Source organism: Gymnoscopelus braueri (assembly GCF_963280865.1).
Source record: "Gymnoscopelus braueri genome assembly, chromosome: 7".
NCBI classification, from domain to species: Eukaryota; Metazoa; Chordata; class Actinopteri; order Myctophiformes; family Myctophidae; genus Gymnoscopelus; species Gymnoscopelus braueri.
In genome coordinates this window covers 12,790,421-12,807,920 of record NC_137608.1, presented here as the reverse complement: position 1 = coordinate 12,807,920, position 17,500 = coordinate 12,790,421, and the positions used below count along the sequence as shown (strand labels likewise).

Genomic DNA, 17,500 nt, shown 5'->3' with positions numbered 1-17,500 from the left:
ACACACACACACACACACACACACACACACACACACACACACACACACACACACACACACACACACACACACACACACACACACACACACACACACACACACACACACACACACACCCCTTCCAACGGTGTCCTCTAACACTGCTGTCAATATCTTTGTCTGTGTTGCTATGGTAAGAATATGTGTGTATGTGTGTGTGTGTGTGCGTGTGTGTGTGTGCGTGTGTGTGTGTGTGTGTGTGTGTGTGTGTGTGTGTGTGTGTGTGTGTGTGTACCACGGAGGTCACAGCGGCCCTGACAGCCTTCCCTCAACCTCCTCACCTCTGCCACCTCCTCACCGCTGTGACTCTCGCCACAATGGCCGCTGCCCATGAGCCTGCCAGGCAGCCCAGGACAAACAAAGACAGGCTGGCCAACCTTTGACACGTTGGAGCCTCCGACCCCCCCCACCCCCCAAAATAAAGGCCCAGAGACAAGCTGAGCTGGCAGCTATATAAGCTAACAGGGCACCGACCCACCGCTCTCCTCCTTTTCAGCAAGGTTAAAGTCACCCCCCAAAAGTCAATAGTCAAACGTTGAAGCACACACGAGTCAAATACACCGCATTCCACGTTCACGGAGACGCCAACGGGCTCCTGTTGGCCTTAAACACACACACACACACACATACACACACACACACACACACACACAGTTCAGCAGCTGACGAGTTCCGAAAGAGCAAAGTTCGGGATCTCAGGGTCAAAAGAGGTTGTGTCTTTTGACCCCGACTGTCGAAAAACCTACGAACAGACATTTAAAAAAAAATGACAAAGGCAAGAAAAGAGGGAAGAAAAAAACCTGACATTTGAACATGAAACGCTGTGCAGGTTCTGTATCGACGGCTAGGTGACATTTTCAAGTAAAAGTGATTCACTGAGAAGACGTTAAGGCGCCCGCCTGCCTGCCCGCCCGCCCACTCGGCTTTGGCGAGGAACACGGTGTCTTCTAGCCGACAGATGATATGACCGATATGACGGATGTATTCAGAGATGGCGCGCCGTGTGCGCCAAATGACCTACACGGTCAGTTATGATGTCACCGAGGGGTTTGGGCAACAGACGGAGCTGCCCACAGGACCACCTGATGGACACGAGAGATGAGAGACGTGGGCGTGAAGACGTAGATAGTGTGTGTGTGTGTAGGCATGTGCTTTTGCCCACACACGTCCACTATAAGAGAAGGTTCACATTCCTCCTTACCCACTTAAAACCCAGCATCCGTACCGTGGGGAAAGCTTTCACAGAAAATAGCAGATCGACAAGCTCACAACTCAAAAGCTTTCCACACAATAACAGAAAACAGAAAAGACACTAGAATAGAGCCCTGAGGGTCATCCATATACGGTTTAAGTGAGTTAACCCATTAAGACCTGTAACGCGTCATTTTTTGATTTGAGCTAAAAGTCATTATTTAACACTTCGGCTATCTTTGAATATATATTCTTTTAAAGCAAACATTTTTAACTGAAATCTTTGCTTCTGGGGGTCCCTGGAACAACATATTTTAAGATGGGGGTTGGCGGCCAAAATCATATAATTTTGGGGGTCCTTGACATGAAAAAGTTTGAGCACCACTGATATAGAAACATACGTTTTTTAGAAAAATGTTGGGATTTAGAAGACATTTGAAGAATCGGCTTCAGGTCTTAATGGGTTAAGTGTGCATCTGTAATCCACACACACACACACACACGCATGCGCGCGCGTGTGTGTGTGTGTGTGTGTGTGTGTGTGCGTCTCATCGGCGCACCCGCTTTTGCCACCGGGCTCGGGCAGACGACTGTGTTGTTGAAGGACAACGGACGAGCGCTTATGAAAAAAGAAAACCTGACGAAGACAGTTGCGTGCATTAGCGCTAAAGGAATAGGATAAAGGAATTCACCAGTCTAAATGTCTTGTTTGCTAATTCACAACTACTACGACTTTTGTTTTTCTAAATATAAACTTTCACGACAGCCTAAGTACAAATATCATTTAAGCATAGGGCTACTACAGTGAAGTCGGATTTTTTTACTAATAATTCATTAGGCTACTTATGACTGAATGACTCTCTTGGTGTTTTGTTGAGGATGTGGGGATTATCTTGCGCATTTACTGTATCTGTTATGAAAGACAAATTGTATCATGACATGAGTAAAAGAGCTAGTCTTTCTTTAAGTAAACTAATATATGATATTCCATAGGAGTATCCTTTTATATTTTTGGGACATTTTGGTATTTTCCTATATAAGCAGATTTTCATTATTTAAAAAAAAAGAACACACAGCCAATATCATATAAAAAGTTATGTAATCTTGAACCTAAACAACCAAGGGACTAGGGGCGTCGCCAAGTTGAAGTTACTATGATCCGGTGGGAAAGCAGGGGTCGCGTCTCATCGCGATCACGACTAGGATTCACACCTCTCGTCACTAATCCTACATTATAAGGACACGTTCTCAAGATGTCGGTGACATCATCAGGTTGAGACGACCAGCAGGGAGAGCAGGGCACGGGGACAGAAGAACGATGTCGGTGACATCATCGGGTTGAGACCACCGCGGAGAGCAGGGCACGGGGACAGGAAGCCAAACGCCACGGGAGAGGATTAGCAGATGTACGGTAGAGTAGGAGACAGGATGGGAAGAAATTAATAAGAGAGGAGACACGAAGATAAACGTAGGAGCGTACTCCATATAGGCTCATTATGTTCGGTGTGTGCGTGTGTGTGTCTGTGCGTGTGTGTTTTATATCGGTGGTTCTCAACCTGTGGGTACCCACATGATTTTGGGAGAGGGGTCCCTAGATGACAGTGAAGTGAAAATGTCAGGACATTTAAGGCCTTTTTAATACCTCAAATAAGAAAGACAGAACGAAAAGAAAAAGACCATTACTGCATCAAAAGTAATCATAAAACTATACTATAAAAACTGGTCATACATTGGCCAAATTGTCAAATAAAATAAGAGGCAAAACAATTGAAAACAATATCTACAAGCTCAAAACGCCTCGCAAGATCGGCTATTTTCACATTATTTATCGTGGAACAGAGTCAAACTAAATGTAATGCCTCAACTCGTACAAGTGCTTGTCAGGGTGGGGGGTTCCCAATTCAAATTATGATTATTTCGGGGGTCAGGGCCTGGGAACCACTGTTTTATATGATTCCATAATGTAGGCCCAAGTGGATCTTTTTACAGAAGCAAAACAGTGCCCTGAGTGTTCGAGGCTTTTGACCGTTGCCCTGAGAAACCACAGCTATACTACAGCTCTTAATTAGCTTGTTAGGTACCTTACAAACACATACCCATCATTACCAGCTCAGGTTTCTTTTCAAATTGTTTAAGGCGACTCGATGTTGACAAGGTTTCCAAGTCTCTGAGATTCCGAGATTCCGAGACTGAATCTTTTGCAATTCCATGTGTAAATAAGAGCATCCCTCTACTGCAAAAAAAACTCAGCAAATAATCACAGAAAATAATGAATCACAGAAAATAATGAAGAGACTACCCAAATAAAATATACTGGAGCACTCAACTGGTCTGCACGTTTTCAGACTGAGGAAGACGCAAATCGAAAAGTCAGTCACCCCTGCAAAACAATAAAAAACGATATACTACATGAAGTATATAGGGTTTAAGTGATTAAGTAAAACCCAGTTGAGTTGCATTCACACTATTACTGTGTACTATTTAAAGATGCTGTTAATGGAGACGATAGCTATAGAACGGGTGTCGCGACGTGTTGTTAGCTTGAAGCTCAAGTTGTTGTCGGCGAGCGGCGCCGTCATTTGGACAGAGTATCAGTGAGAGAACAGCATTATTGGGTCTTTACCTGCAGAGACGCGGGGGCAGTCTGGTAGCATGGGGTCCACGGGGCTGTCCAACGGCTCTGGACTCGACACCCAGTTACGACAGTGCTGTATAGATAGAGAGACAGAGAGAGAGAGACACAGAGAGAGAGACAGGTAGGTGATGAGATGAAGGAGAGGACGGAGAGAAAGCATGAGAGAGGGTTCAAGGTTCAAAGTGTTGCTACAAAAGCGTACAATTATGTCTGTTCTCATGACATTGTACAGCAGCAGCATTGATAATAACAACAACAACAACAATAATAATAATAATAATAATAATAATAACAACAATCAGCAAACATAATTATACACAGCAACAAGGGGGGGAAAGCAATAATCAAGAAAGAGAACATTTTGACTATTGTCTTCACCAAAACCAGTCCACACCAATGATTCGCGACGCAACTACTTGCAACCATTACATCCCCAATGGCAGTTGCAAGGAGTTGCATTGGTGTGGACTGACCTTTAAGGTGCTTGAAGGTGGTGTACACAAGGTTCTTACTTCTTTAAGTTATAAACACATGTTATAACCATCTATTATAGGCGGGAAGAGAGCTACAGAGAGAGAGAGAGAGAGAGAGAGAGAGAGAGAGAGAGAGAGAAACATAGGAGAGAGAACCGAGAGACAGGTGGAGAGAAAATAAGACGTCAGAAAAACAAGGGAGGGAAGGGAGAGAAAATCAGAGGAGGGGGTAAACGTGGGAGGAAAGGAAGACAAAGAAAATGGAAGACCAATGGGTGTGTGTGTGTGTGTGTGTGTGTGTGTGTGTGTGTGTGTGTGTGTGTGTGTGTGTGTGTGTGTGTGTGATAGACACAGGAACAAGCAATTAAAAGCGCAGTGACACACTGCTCAGACAGCTTCAGGTTTGTTTGTGGGGGAGAGCCGTGATGGTGAGAGTACTGTAGATCACGGGGCGCCCTGCACGTGTGTGTGTGTGTGTGTGTGTGTGTGTGTGTGTGTGTGTGTGTGTGTGTGTGTGTGTGTGTGTGTGTGTGATGGGGGGGGGGGGGGGGGTCGGGCCCGGCCCACTGACCCAGAACCTCCCAGTAAACACCCCAGGCCCTCTCAGCATCCCCCTGCGGCTGACAACTCTACTGTCAAAGATAAAACAAAAAAAGAAAGAATACAAAAGAAGGATCTCTTCATTTTCAACCTTCATCCTATACACTGCACGTTTACGTCTACTTTCTACTGTCCATGTCCATCCTATGTCATGATATTTCACTTTTTATCCTATACACTGCACGTTTACATCTACTTTCTACTGTCCATGTCCATCCTATGTCATGATATTTTACTTTTTATTAGGTTTTTGGTCGTTTTTTGCGGGGGGGGATCTGTGACCCTCCTACAAAACAAAACAAAAAACAATTTATCACACGGTTGTTTATTTGTGTGTCTGTATATTTCTGGATGTGTAACTCAACAGTGTTGATTTTGACGGCACATTTTGATTTAGTTTTAGTCATAGTCTTTTGAATAAAATATTTCATTTAGTTTTAGTCATATTTTTATCATCTGAAATGTGTTAGTCTTAGTATGGCTTTAGTGGACTAAATTATCATAAGATTATAGTCGACTAAATCTACAGTTGATTTAGTCGACTAAATCTACAGTTGATTTGGTTGACTAAAATGTTTTTTTGGTGGGCCTTGATGGCGTCGTAATGCCTGATTTTACACCTGGTTGCATGCTGAAATTAGCCGATCTACAAGCCCACAACGTGTCGCAGCGCGACGCGTTGTAAGCTTGTGGATCTGCTATTTTCAGAGCACAACACCCGAGCGCAAACAGGCATAAAATGACTTGTTCTACTGGATCTCTTCTCCACTAGTCCCTCCTAAATAGTTTAGTCTAGTTTTTATTTGTTGACAAAATTGTCAATATATTTAGTCATAGCTTAGTTTTTATTTAGTTTTCGTCAGTGAAAAAAGGTAGTCGACGAGCATTTTTCGTCATAGTTTTAATTGACGAAATCAACACTGGTACTCTACCGGCCAGTCTGTTTTCTCCCCAACAGTGACGTCACTGTAGGGGTAAATGATCTCGTGGCAAAGGCTTCTCCCCTTTTTTTTGTTTGTTTATCTGTGTATATAATATAATAAATATTATTTTCTTTCTATTTTCTTAGTTACACCAGCATCGGTGTAACTAGCACCTTTATGAAGGTGCTAGTTTGTGAAGTTTGTTTAATGATGAAACTAAGATAGATCCCGGCAAACTGAGAGTAGCCTGAATTACTACTTCCGGTTTTGTGGCAGTCTTCACCCCGCTGGTGAGTTTTTATTTATCTCAATCTGTGTATATAAAAATAAGCTAGTCTGTTGTTACACCAGCATTAGTGTGACCAGCACCACTGTGAAGCAGTTTATTCATGTTTAATGAAGAAGCTATCAAAGATCTAAAAAAGAAAAGCGCCTTAATTTAAAATTCCCTCAGCAGCGGCCCCAGCGGCCAGAACAAGTCATTTATCATTGAAGTTGAAAAAAAAAAAAAAAAAATTCAGTGTTTTTTTTATCTAAACACTTTTATAATACATTTTAAGGACCTTAATGATGACAATAGTTTTGTAAAACACCATATAAATGTTACTTTAATATTCCTACTGTACATAATTGGTTACTACATGGTTAGTGCCAATGAATAATAACCATGGATAATAACTGATTAGTATTTCTGGACTTTATTATGAATTATGAATAAAAAAAATACTTTGTGTAGAGAGTGTGTAGAGAGACAAGAAACCGACATCAAAGACACAAGGAAGAGACAAAGGAGACAGACTAACAGGAGTCAGATTCAAACTCAGGTCCTCCTCGCACATTTAAGACTTTTTTAAGCACTTCAGTCATTATTGTATTATGTAGATAGTCATATTATGCACTTTATGCCTCTCCTCTCTCTCTATGAGATGACTATCTATCCTTTTTAAACTGCAATGATGAGCCTACACATCTAAGAATTTCACCCACCTTACTTGTAATGTGATGTGACAATAAAGATTGATTCTGATTCTGTAAGGAGCATGTGGTCCATGCACTAACTGGCTGAGCCACCACTCAACCCCTTTATTAAGCATTGTGAACACTAAACATATATATATTCCTCTAAAAGTCATCATGCTTGGCCAGAATGTGTATGTTGATAATAATGTGAATGTTTCAGGATATTTTGTATAATACCATATACAGTATCTTGTTGCTATGGAGTCGTGCAGATGACATCGAAACGTGCATTTAAATGATTATTTAAAAAAAAAACATCTGAGCAGTGCGGAATCTTACACCATGGCTGGGCGAACGACGCACTATAAACACGGAGAGAGAGAGAGAGAGAGAGAGAGAGAGAGAGAGAGAGAGAGAGAGAGAGGGAGAGGGAGAAGGAGAAGGAATGCACAGAGAAAGAGAGAAGACATTGCAGAGATAAGATAAAAGTTCAATAGAAGAAGGAGGAAAATGCAAAGAGATTAGAATGTGCAGCTGGTGTCCTTCTGAATCACTGCTTATCTGCCCTTGTTTACGCTCGGCACAGCCCCCCTGACAGCCATTACAGTGCTGCGTTCGTGTGTGTGTGTGTGTGTGTGTGTGTGTGTGTGTGTGTGTGTGTGTGTGTGTGTGTGTGTGTGTGTGTGTGTGTGTGTGTGTGTGTGTGTGTGTGTGTGTGTGTGTGTGTGTGTGTGTGTGTGCGTGCGTGCGTGTGTGCGTGCGTGCGTGCGTGATAGCATAGCGGGGGGTCTCCTACAAAGCTGTGTAGCGTGCCCTGTCATTCCTGAACCCTCCCGAACTTAACACACACACACACACACACCCACGCAAACACGTGCATACACACACATTCTTGCCCTTGCCGACCCCTTCTCCCAAGACCCTGACAGAGGAGGGACTGGATAGAGCAATCTTTGAGATGAACAACTCCCCCCCCACCACACACACACACACACACACACACACACACACACACACACACACACACACACACACACACACACACACACACACACACACACACACACACACACACACACACACACACACACACACACACACACACACACACACACACACACACACACGCCAAGAGGGACCTGCTAAAACCCTGGGTCACGTCACACCTCTGCCTAGCTGTCACTAGCCCAAACCCCCCCCCCCCCCCCCACCACTGTCCCCTGTCCCCCACCCCTTACTACTCAGCACCCGCAGCACCCCCCTACACACCCCTCCAGAGCTCCCTGCCACCCCTGGGTCAGACTACAGCCCCCTCACACATACAGGGGACTGGCGTCATCTCAACCATTCTGCATGAGGACGTTTGTGTGTGTACGTACATGAATGAAGGAAGCGCTATAGAACCATTTTCAGGTCCATGAAGAGCCAAGCCTTTACTATAATCTTCCCTGAAGATATATTATGCACGGTTTTCATAGAAATGAATCCAAAAGTACACATAATAATTATAAGAAACCCAAATACAAGGAGCGAATGAAACCAGGGGAAATAACAGGTTCACACAGGTTGTGTGTGAACCGCCCCGCCATCTCAAGCCTAAACGATACAAACAAAACGAAACCAAGGAATCGAATCAACTTCAAAACAGAACTTCAAGTGACGAGCCACCTCACAGTCACCACTTTCAACCTGGTGTCACTATTTTGGGGCAAAACATTTCCCCAGAAATGCTACTTTTGGACTATTGTCAAAACATGTTTTTAAGACTATTGCTTCATCATATGCATCTCTATATCCATTACCATTTAAAATTATGCACCTTATGTAAACTAGATATTTCATTTAACCGTGTGCCTTCCTGCTATTTGACTTGTTTCCTGTTTTTTCGTCTTTATAATTTCTTTCTTTCTTTCCCTAGCCTAACTGTTCCTTGAACTGCAAAAGTCGGGAGCTTGTATGAAGAAGAAAAAGTAAATTCGACTCTAATGAAGTATATCGTCTCTGTCGGGTGGAAACCTGTCCAAAATGGTTCATTTTCAGGATTCAATTTTGCGCTGTGTTTCGAGCTTGCAGATCTGCAACTTTTGATGCTTTTGTGTGAAGCTGTAAAATGATAAAGTAGGCCGTTAATTTAAGGAAAAAAACACAAAAGGTCAAAACATGGAGAGGTTTCTGCCCGACAGCGACAATATAAGAACTAACTCTCTCCTCCAACCCTGCAAGTCTATAAAATGCTTGTCTGGGTGGTGGTGGTGGCGAGCTCTGGGAGGAGTAGAGAGAGCAGGAGGAGGAGAGGGAGGAAGACACGGGAGGTGAGGGAGAGATGCAAGAGTGGAGAAAGGGGTCGTCTCGGTTAAACTAGCGGTATAGCGTCGTGTATTTTTAGATCCTCTCGCACACCGGGTTACTAGACGACGAGCACGCTGGTCCCTCTATAGCTCTCGATGTCTCTCTCTCTCTCTCTCTCTCTCTGTGTCCTCTGAGGCTGGGGTTGGCGAGGCAGGGCAGGGCAGTCTCTCTCTCTCTCTCTCTCTCCAACGGTTACATCAAGTGTCTCATTGTATCTCCTTTAATGCATTCAGTCTGTCTGGAGAGAGATGTCAGGTGGGCTGTGAAGCAGTGAGGCTGGCTGGGGAGGGGGTTGGGGGGGGGCAGAGGGGAGAGGGGGATAGGGGGGTGCGTTTTTCAAAGGGCCCCCATCCTCTCCTCTCCTCTCCTACCCACCACCCATCACCACCACCCACCACCAGCAACAGTGGAGGCAGGGAGGGCCGTGCACTGAATAGATTTGTCAAGGCAACCACACGCATGTGCAGATAAAGACATGCGTGCACGGCACGCACACACACACACACACAGCATACATACGGACAGTGGTGTAAAGTAACTAGTACATTTACTCAAGTACTGTACTTAAGTACAATTTTGAGGTAATTTTACTTTACTACTGGAGTATTTCCAATTGGCTATACGTTTACTTCTACTCCACTACATCTCAGAGGCAGATATTGTACTTTTACTCCACTACAACACACCTTAGTTACTAGTTACTTTGCAGATATAAATTATTACATTATAAAACATATATTAACCACTTTAGCCCTATTTTATACCTAGGCTATTTGATAATAGCCGATCTACAAGCTCACAACGCTTCGCACCGCGACACGTTGAGAGCTTATAGATCGGCTATTTTCAAACATTTTACTACTTTGACTTTTGGTACTTCAAGTACATTTTGATACACTTTTGTACTTTTGTACTTTTTACTTTTTGTAAATTTTGAATTCCGGACTTATACTTGTAACAGAGTACTTTAACATTGCACTGTTGATACTTTTACTTAAGTAAAACATTTGAGTACTTTTTCCACCACTGACGCCATGACACACACACACGCACATGCATTCACACGCATGGCGCGCGGGCAGCCCAGCGTAGCGGGCAGCCCAGCCGCGGGGCGGAGCAGCAGCAGTGGTATAAAAGCCTGCCGGCTGGGATTAGAAGGAGAGGGCAGGGCACGTCACATCATATGGAGCTGTGCCTCTCTCTGATGCACAGCATCACGGCTTCAAGCTGCCTGCCCATCAATGGAGCCATTCAACACAACATACAAATACAGCCCTGCCTGCCTGCCCACCCCGGCTCTGTGCCCTTTGAGTGTGTGTGTGGGTGTGTGTGTGTGTGTGTGTGTGTGTGTGTGTGTGTGTGTGTGTGTGTGTGTGTGTGTGTGTGTGTGTGTGTCTGTCTGTGTGTGTGTGAGGGTATTTTTTGCAGATGGGTTACATGATGAAGGAATGACAATGACATGAAATAAAGCCCTCAACGGATGACCATAAATGACCATAAAAAAACTATAACGTTGTTGATATAGTTGGAATAGTGTATGTAGATTCTGTGTGTGTGTGTGTGTGTGTAGATTACACTCACACACAAACGTGCACAAACGCATACACGCACGTGCGCACAAACACACGCACGCACGCACACACACACACACACGCACACGCACACGCACACACACACACACACACACGCACACACACACGCACACACACGCCTATATTCTTCCCCCAGTGCAGCTTAAGTGAATTCCATCATCATGATTAATCAGAGACATATGGCGGTGTGGGCTCGCTGCTTAGTGGGATGCTAACCGCTACACTAATAGCAGGGTGTGTGAGATTACAAAATGGCAGGCTGGTGTTTTGCCTCCACCACCAGTCTATACCTGCGATGACGAACACCCTCAGACTTCCACCATGGAGTGTGTGTGTGTGTGTGTGTGTGTGTGTGTGTGTGTGTGTGTGTGTGTGTGTGTGTGTGTGTGTGTGTGTGTGTGTGTGTGTGTGTGTGTGTGTGTGTGTGTGTGTGTGTGCGTGCGTGCGTGCGTGCGTGCGTGCGTGCGTGCGTGCGTGCGTGCGTGCGTGCGTGCGTGCGTGCGTGAGCGTGCATGAGCGTGCGTGCATGTGCATGCGTGCGTGAGCGTGCGCCCAGCAGTGGTGGATAGTATCTAAGAACATGTATTCAAATACTGTACTTAAGTACAATTTTGAGGTACTTTTACTTCTCTGGAGTATATCCAATTTACAATAATTGTACCTCTACTCCACTACATGACAAGACAAATGTTGTACTTTTACTCCACTACAATTATTTGAAAACTTTAGTTACTAGTTACTTTGTAGATTTTGATTATTATTATTACAAAACATATATTAACCACTTTAGCCCTATTTAAACTTTGGCTATTTGAAAATGTTAAAAAGATTTTTTTTAAATACATTTTACACATTATGATAACGGGACATCCTGCTTTTACTTTTGGTACTTTAAGTATATTTTTATGGCAATACTTTTGTACTTTTCAGGTCAATTTTGATTACCGGACATATACTTGTAACAGAGTGTTTTTCTACATTGCCGTATTGATACCTTTACTCAAGTAAAAAAAAAAAAACTGGAGTACTTTCTCCACCACTGGTGTGCAGCCACCTGCTCACCGGGCCCTGCAGGTCAAAGGTAAACCCTGCTTCCCGCGGCATGCAGCACACAAACCGCACACATAAACACAGAACCCACACCATGAAGGGCACGACGCTAGCAAAACACACACAGCGTAGTGCACTCACCTGTAATGGCCAACGCGACCTAATGGCGCCTTCATATGGGCCAAATAGGCCCTCTCACAGTGGGTTATACCCTACCCCCCCCCTCTCCCCGACCATAAGTGCTACAGGATTACACACATAAAGGCCCTGGAGGAATAGGAAACATGGACCCTGTAGCTTCAGACCATGTGTGATAATGGGCCCTGCATTGATCTAACCCATTCCGTCCGGGAAACGCATCGCAGTCATTTTTTTTATTTCTTTGGGCTATTCAAAAATAGCAGATATACAAGCTCACAGCGCGGCTATGAGCTTGTAGATATGATTTTTTTTTTACAATTTTGAAAATGTGTGCAAATCTTTTTTTAACATTTGTAAAATGTTTTGTTCCAGGGACCGCCAGAAGCGAAGATTTGAGTTACAAATCTTCGCTTAAAAATATATATATTAAAAGTTTTTTCACGATTTTTTAATCTATTTTTGAATAGCCAAAGAAATCTAAAATGACAGAGATGCATTCCCGGATTGAATGGGTTAAGCTACGTACGTATACAGTAAAATATCAGTATGACACACACACACTATAACAGACCTCCATTCCTTGGGTGTAATAGATTGGAGGTGTAATGTACAACCACAAAAACACTTAATTATCAATTATGGGGGGGGGCATAGAGTATACAATGTATCTGCCTTGACGGGTGGTGCAATGAAAGCCAGTCAAGAAAACAATGTAGATTTAATTAAAACCGGACAATGCAGGATTCATGTTCTTGCAATATAGAGGACATTACTACTACTACTACTACATACATTCACACAGAAAAGGCTGGACCGCACGGCAGACATGAAATGTGCTGCATCATAGGGAGCAGAGGTGACTTTAAAGGCGGTGTCAGTGTTTTTGTCAGTGTTAAAATAAATGTTAAATAGCTCTACAGTGTATATACTATATACTGTATATTCCCATAGTAAGCATACATACACACGGAGTTAGACAGGAACGCCCACACGTCACATCCGTTTTTTGCGTGGGGGAAAACTGATCTGCCTCATAGAGTTATATAGCTTACATCATACACGAACGTTTGGATCACTTTAAGAGCAATTGTATGGACGATAGAAACATTGACAACCAAGAAGAATCCACATCTGGAACACAATCGTTCACTCTCCCTCGGAAAGTTGACTTATTATTAAGATATATGAGACGATTATGAATGGCTAACGCCAGCTGTCGGGTGGAAACCTCATATGTCGAAAAATCGTACTTTTCAGGATTCAAATCAAAAATATCAAAAGTAGCAGATCTACAAGCTCAAAACGCGGTGCGAAGCTTGTAGATCTGCTACTTTTGATGCTTTTGTGTGACGCTGTACTATGATCAAGTACGGCATTCATTTTTGAAAAAACAAAAAGTTTGAATATGGAGATAGGAGGTCGACAGCAGCGATATGAAGAATATACTGTACAGCATACAGGTCGGGATTCAGACGGCAGTGGCTCAGGGAGTAGAGTGGTTGCTTTGGAATTGGACGGTTTCCGGTTCAATCACCGGCTCACCCTGTAGTTTGAGCAAGAAACAGAACCACCAATTGTCGTCGGTGTGTGAATGTAACACACATTGTTAAAGCACTTTGGATAGAGGCGCTATAGAAATTTATCATTAACTTTCTTTCTAAGTGGTTCTCAAACTGTGGGTCTGGACCCTAGGGGGGGTCCCCAAATTACTTTGGGGGGTCCCCAGATTTGCTTAATGTGCAACATCAACAACTCAACAGTAAACAAACCAACATACAGTATAAGTGTATAGATGGTATTGGCACATTTCTAAAGTGACAATTTAAGGACTTTTAAGACCTTTAATACCAAAAAAAATCACACCCTGTGTGAAGTGGGCGGTGTCTTGCTAGCTAATCACAATACTGAATGGAGTCGATCAATCATGTACAAAGGATAAATACATTTATTGAAACACTCTTTATGATGGACAAAACCATAACTTGAAAAAAACCAAACTTTGGTTTTTTTCAAGTTATGGTTGCTTATATAGGGCTATGCACATGTGTCATGTGACACTGGCCAATCACAGTCCTGAATAGGCTGTGATTGGCCAATCACAGCGCAGGATAATTCTACTAATTTCCTGGGCCCAGATCACAGCGCAGGAAAATGTACATTTTTCCAAATCTCACTTATAGGGGCGGTTTCACCGCCCAAAAAGAAGAAAAAAGACCATTACTGCATCAAAAGTAATCAACAAACTATACTATACTAAAAAATGACAATCATTGGCCAAGTTGTCAAATATTACCTGAGAAAGAGGAAAGATTATTGCGAGGCGTTGTGAGCTTGTAGATCAGATATTTTCACATTATTTATCGTGGAAACGAGTCAAACAAAATGTAATGCTTCGACTCCTACAATACTCCTACAATTCCAATGAGAAGTGTCTCACTCTACAGTAGATCTGTCTCACTCTACAGTACAGGTCTGTCTCACTCTACAGTACTGTTCTGTCTCACTCCACAGTATATCTGTCTCACTCTACAGTAGATCTGTCTCACTCTACAGTAGATCTGTCTCACTCTACAGTACAGGTCTGTCTCACTCTACAGTACAGGTCTGTCTCACTCTAAAGTAGATCTGTCTCACTCTACATTAGATCTGTCTCACTCTACAGTAGGTCTGTCTCACTCTAAAGTAGATCTGTCTCACTCTACAGTAGATCTGTCTCACTCTACAGTAGATCTGTCTCACTCTAAAGTAGATCTGTCTCACTCTACAGTAGATCTGTCTCACTCTACAGTAGATCTGTCTCACTCTACAGTAGATCTGTCTCACTCTACAGTATATCTGTCTCACTCTACAGTATATATGTCTCACTCTACAGTAGATCTGTCTCATTCTACAGTAGATCTGTCTCATTCTACAGTATATATGTCTCACTCTACAGTAGATCTGTCTCACTCTACAGTAGATCTGTCTCACTCTAAAGTAGATCTGTCTCACTCTACAGTATATATGTCTCACTCTACAGTAGATCTGTCTCACTCTACAGTAGATCTGTCTCACTCTACAGTATATCTGTTTCACTCTACAGTATATATGTCTCACTCTACAGTAGATCTGTCTCATTCTACAGTATATCTGTCTCACTCTACAGTATATATGTCTCACTCTACAGTAGATCTGTCTCACTCTACAGTAGATCTGTCTCACTCTACAGTATATCTGTCTCACTCTACAGTAGATCTGTCTCATTCTACAGTAGATCTGTCTCATTCTACAGTAGATCTGTCTCACTCTACAGTAGATCTGTCTCACTCTACAGTAGATCTGTCTCACTGTACAGTATATATGTCTCACTCTACAGTAGATCTGTCTCACTCGACAGTAGATCTGTCTCACTCTACAATAGATCTGTCTCACTCTACAGTATATCTGTCTCACTCTACAGTAGATCTGTCTCACTCTGTAGATCTGTCTCACTCTACAGTAGATCTGTCTCACTCTACAGTAGATCTGTCTCACTCTACAGTAGATCTGTCTCACTCTACAGTAGATCTGTCTCACTCTACAGCTATGCACTTCCCTTCTGTTGCTGTATAATCTCCATGGATTAGGATGGTTTATTCATGACCACAGTGGACTGTGTGTTAGGCAGGTGTGTGTGTGTGTGTGTGTGTGTGTGTGTGTGTGTGTGTGTGTGTGTGTGTGTGCATGTGTGTGTGTTTATGAGCATGGGCATCTGCCTGTGTGAGTGTGAATCTGCGGGTGTATGCAGGTGCACGTTGTGCGTGTGCATGGGCATGTCGCGTTGTGTAAGTGTACAGTTTTGCCTGTGTGTGTGTGTGTGTGTGCATGTCATTGTGTGTGCATTTTGCGTGCGCACACGCATGCATTATGTGTGAGAGTGTGCGTGCACGGCGTGCACGTGTGTGTGCACACTGAGCAGGCCACTAGAGTGTGACAGCAGACCAGCTCTATGACAGGAGACACCTTGGAGACTCTGACAGGCTGCCAGCTGTATACAATCATCCTGCTCTCTCTCTCTCTCTCTCTCTCTCTCTCTCTCTCTCTCTCTCTCTCTCTCTCTCTCTCTCTCTCTCCTCACTATGCTACTCATCTCTCCCCTCATACATCTCTTCATCTCCTCTCCTCCATCTGTATTCTGTCCGTTCACACTCTCCTACCTGTCTTTCTGTTTTTCTTTCCCTGAGCACCGTCTAGCTCCTCTTCCCGCGCGCCACTCCACGGGATTTAAATAATTGAACGTTTTCGATATTTTACTTCCCTGTCTCCTCCTCTTCCTCTCTCGCTCTTCCTCCTGCCTGCCTGCCCGAGTCAACCCTCTGTCTCCGTCTCTCCCTATCCCTCCGGTCTCTCTCTCTCTCATTTGCACCCTTTCAATCTCTCTCACTCAGTCTGTCTCTCTCGCCATCTCTCTCTCTCTCTCTCTCATTTGTACTCGCTATCCATCTCTCATTTGCATTCTCTCTCTCTCTGTCTCTGTCCCACTCCACTCCATCCATCTCCAATCCTTCTCATCTCTCTCTCTATCTCTCCCCACTCTTTCTCTCGCTCTATCTCTTCCCCCATCTCTCTCTCTCTGTCCATCCCTCTCTCTCTCCCCCCTCTCTCTACCTCTGTCTCTCCATTAGCTCAGTATCACCTGGCCCAGAGGTCTCCCGTAGATCTCTAAATCCCATCTCCTCTCTCCTCCCTCCCTTACTACCGTACCCGCCATGACCCCTCCATGACCCTTACGGGGAGGGAATTATCTGCGTCGGGGCCGAGAATCAGAGCGCATCGCCCACCGGTGTCTTGGTGGTGTAACCGCACGCCCCTACTTACAGTGTATATAGGCCTGTATGTACAGCAGCATTCAGCTCCCCTCTGTGATGTGACACAACCATCTGGAATGTGTGCTTTATGTGTGTGTGTGTGTGTGTGTGTGTGTGTGTGTGTGTGTGTGTGTGTGTGTGTGTGTGTGTGTGTGTGTGTGTGTGTGTGTGTGTGTGTGTGTGTTGGGGGTGTGTGTGTGTGTGTGTGTGTGTGTGTGTGTGTGTGTGTGTGTGTGTGTGTGTGTGTGTGTGTGTGTGTGTGTGTGTGCGCGTTAGCAAACATGTTCTATAAGTTTGAGACCAAGCTGTGTCTCTATACAATGGTGGCGTGACGGATGTTGATATGAAAATCCCTGTGGAGTACTTGCCATCAAAATTATTCCAGTTTAATGACAAAAAAAAAGAAGATATTCCTATAGTTAATACAGATCGACACCTTTATTGGAGGTGAGAAACTGACCTCGTTCGGAATAAAAAGTTGCGCAAGCTTTATTGCTGCTTAATAGTCACATTGTTTGGATCGGTGGTGATACTTTAAGTAAAAGTATCAATACTACAATGTAGAAATACTCTGTTACCAGTAAAAGTCCGGAATTCAAAATTTACTTGAGTAGAAGTACGAAAGTATTGGCATCAAAATGTACTTAAAGTACCAAAAGTAAAAGTACTCATCATGCAGAATCACAAGTTTTCCCCAAAAAAACTTTTGAAAATAGCAGAT

At 43.7% G+C, this 17,500-nt stretch overlaps 1 protein-coding gene across 1 annotated transcript in view; it reads right to left on the bottom strand.

Annotated features, from left to right (window-relative positions):
* The window catches only part of arb2a (ARB2 cotranscriptional regulator A), a 138,242-nt gene that overhangs the window by 56,965 nt on the left and 63,777 nt on the right, over positions 1 to 17,500 (bottom strand). Inside the window, exon 4 of the mRNA XM_080432241.1 lies at positions 3,854 to 3,938. Within this exon, the coding sequence (XP_080288367.1) occupies positions 3,854 to 3,938 (85 nt within the window). The remainder of the gene's footprint in view (positions 1 to 3,853; positions 3,939 to 17,500) is intronic.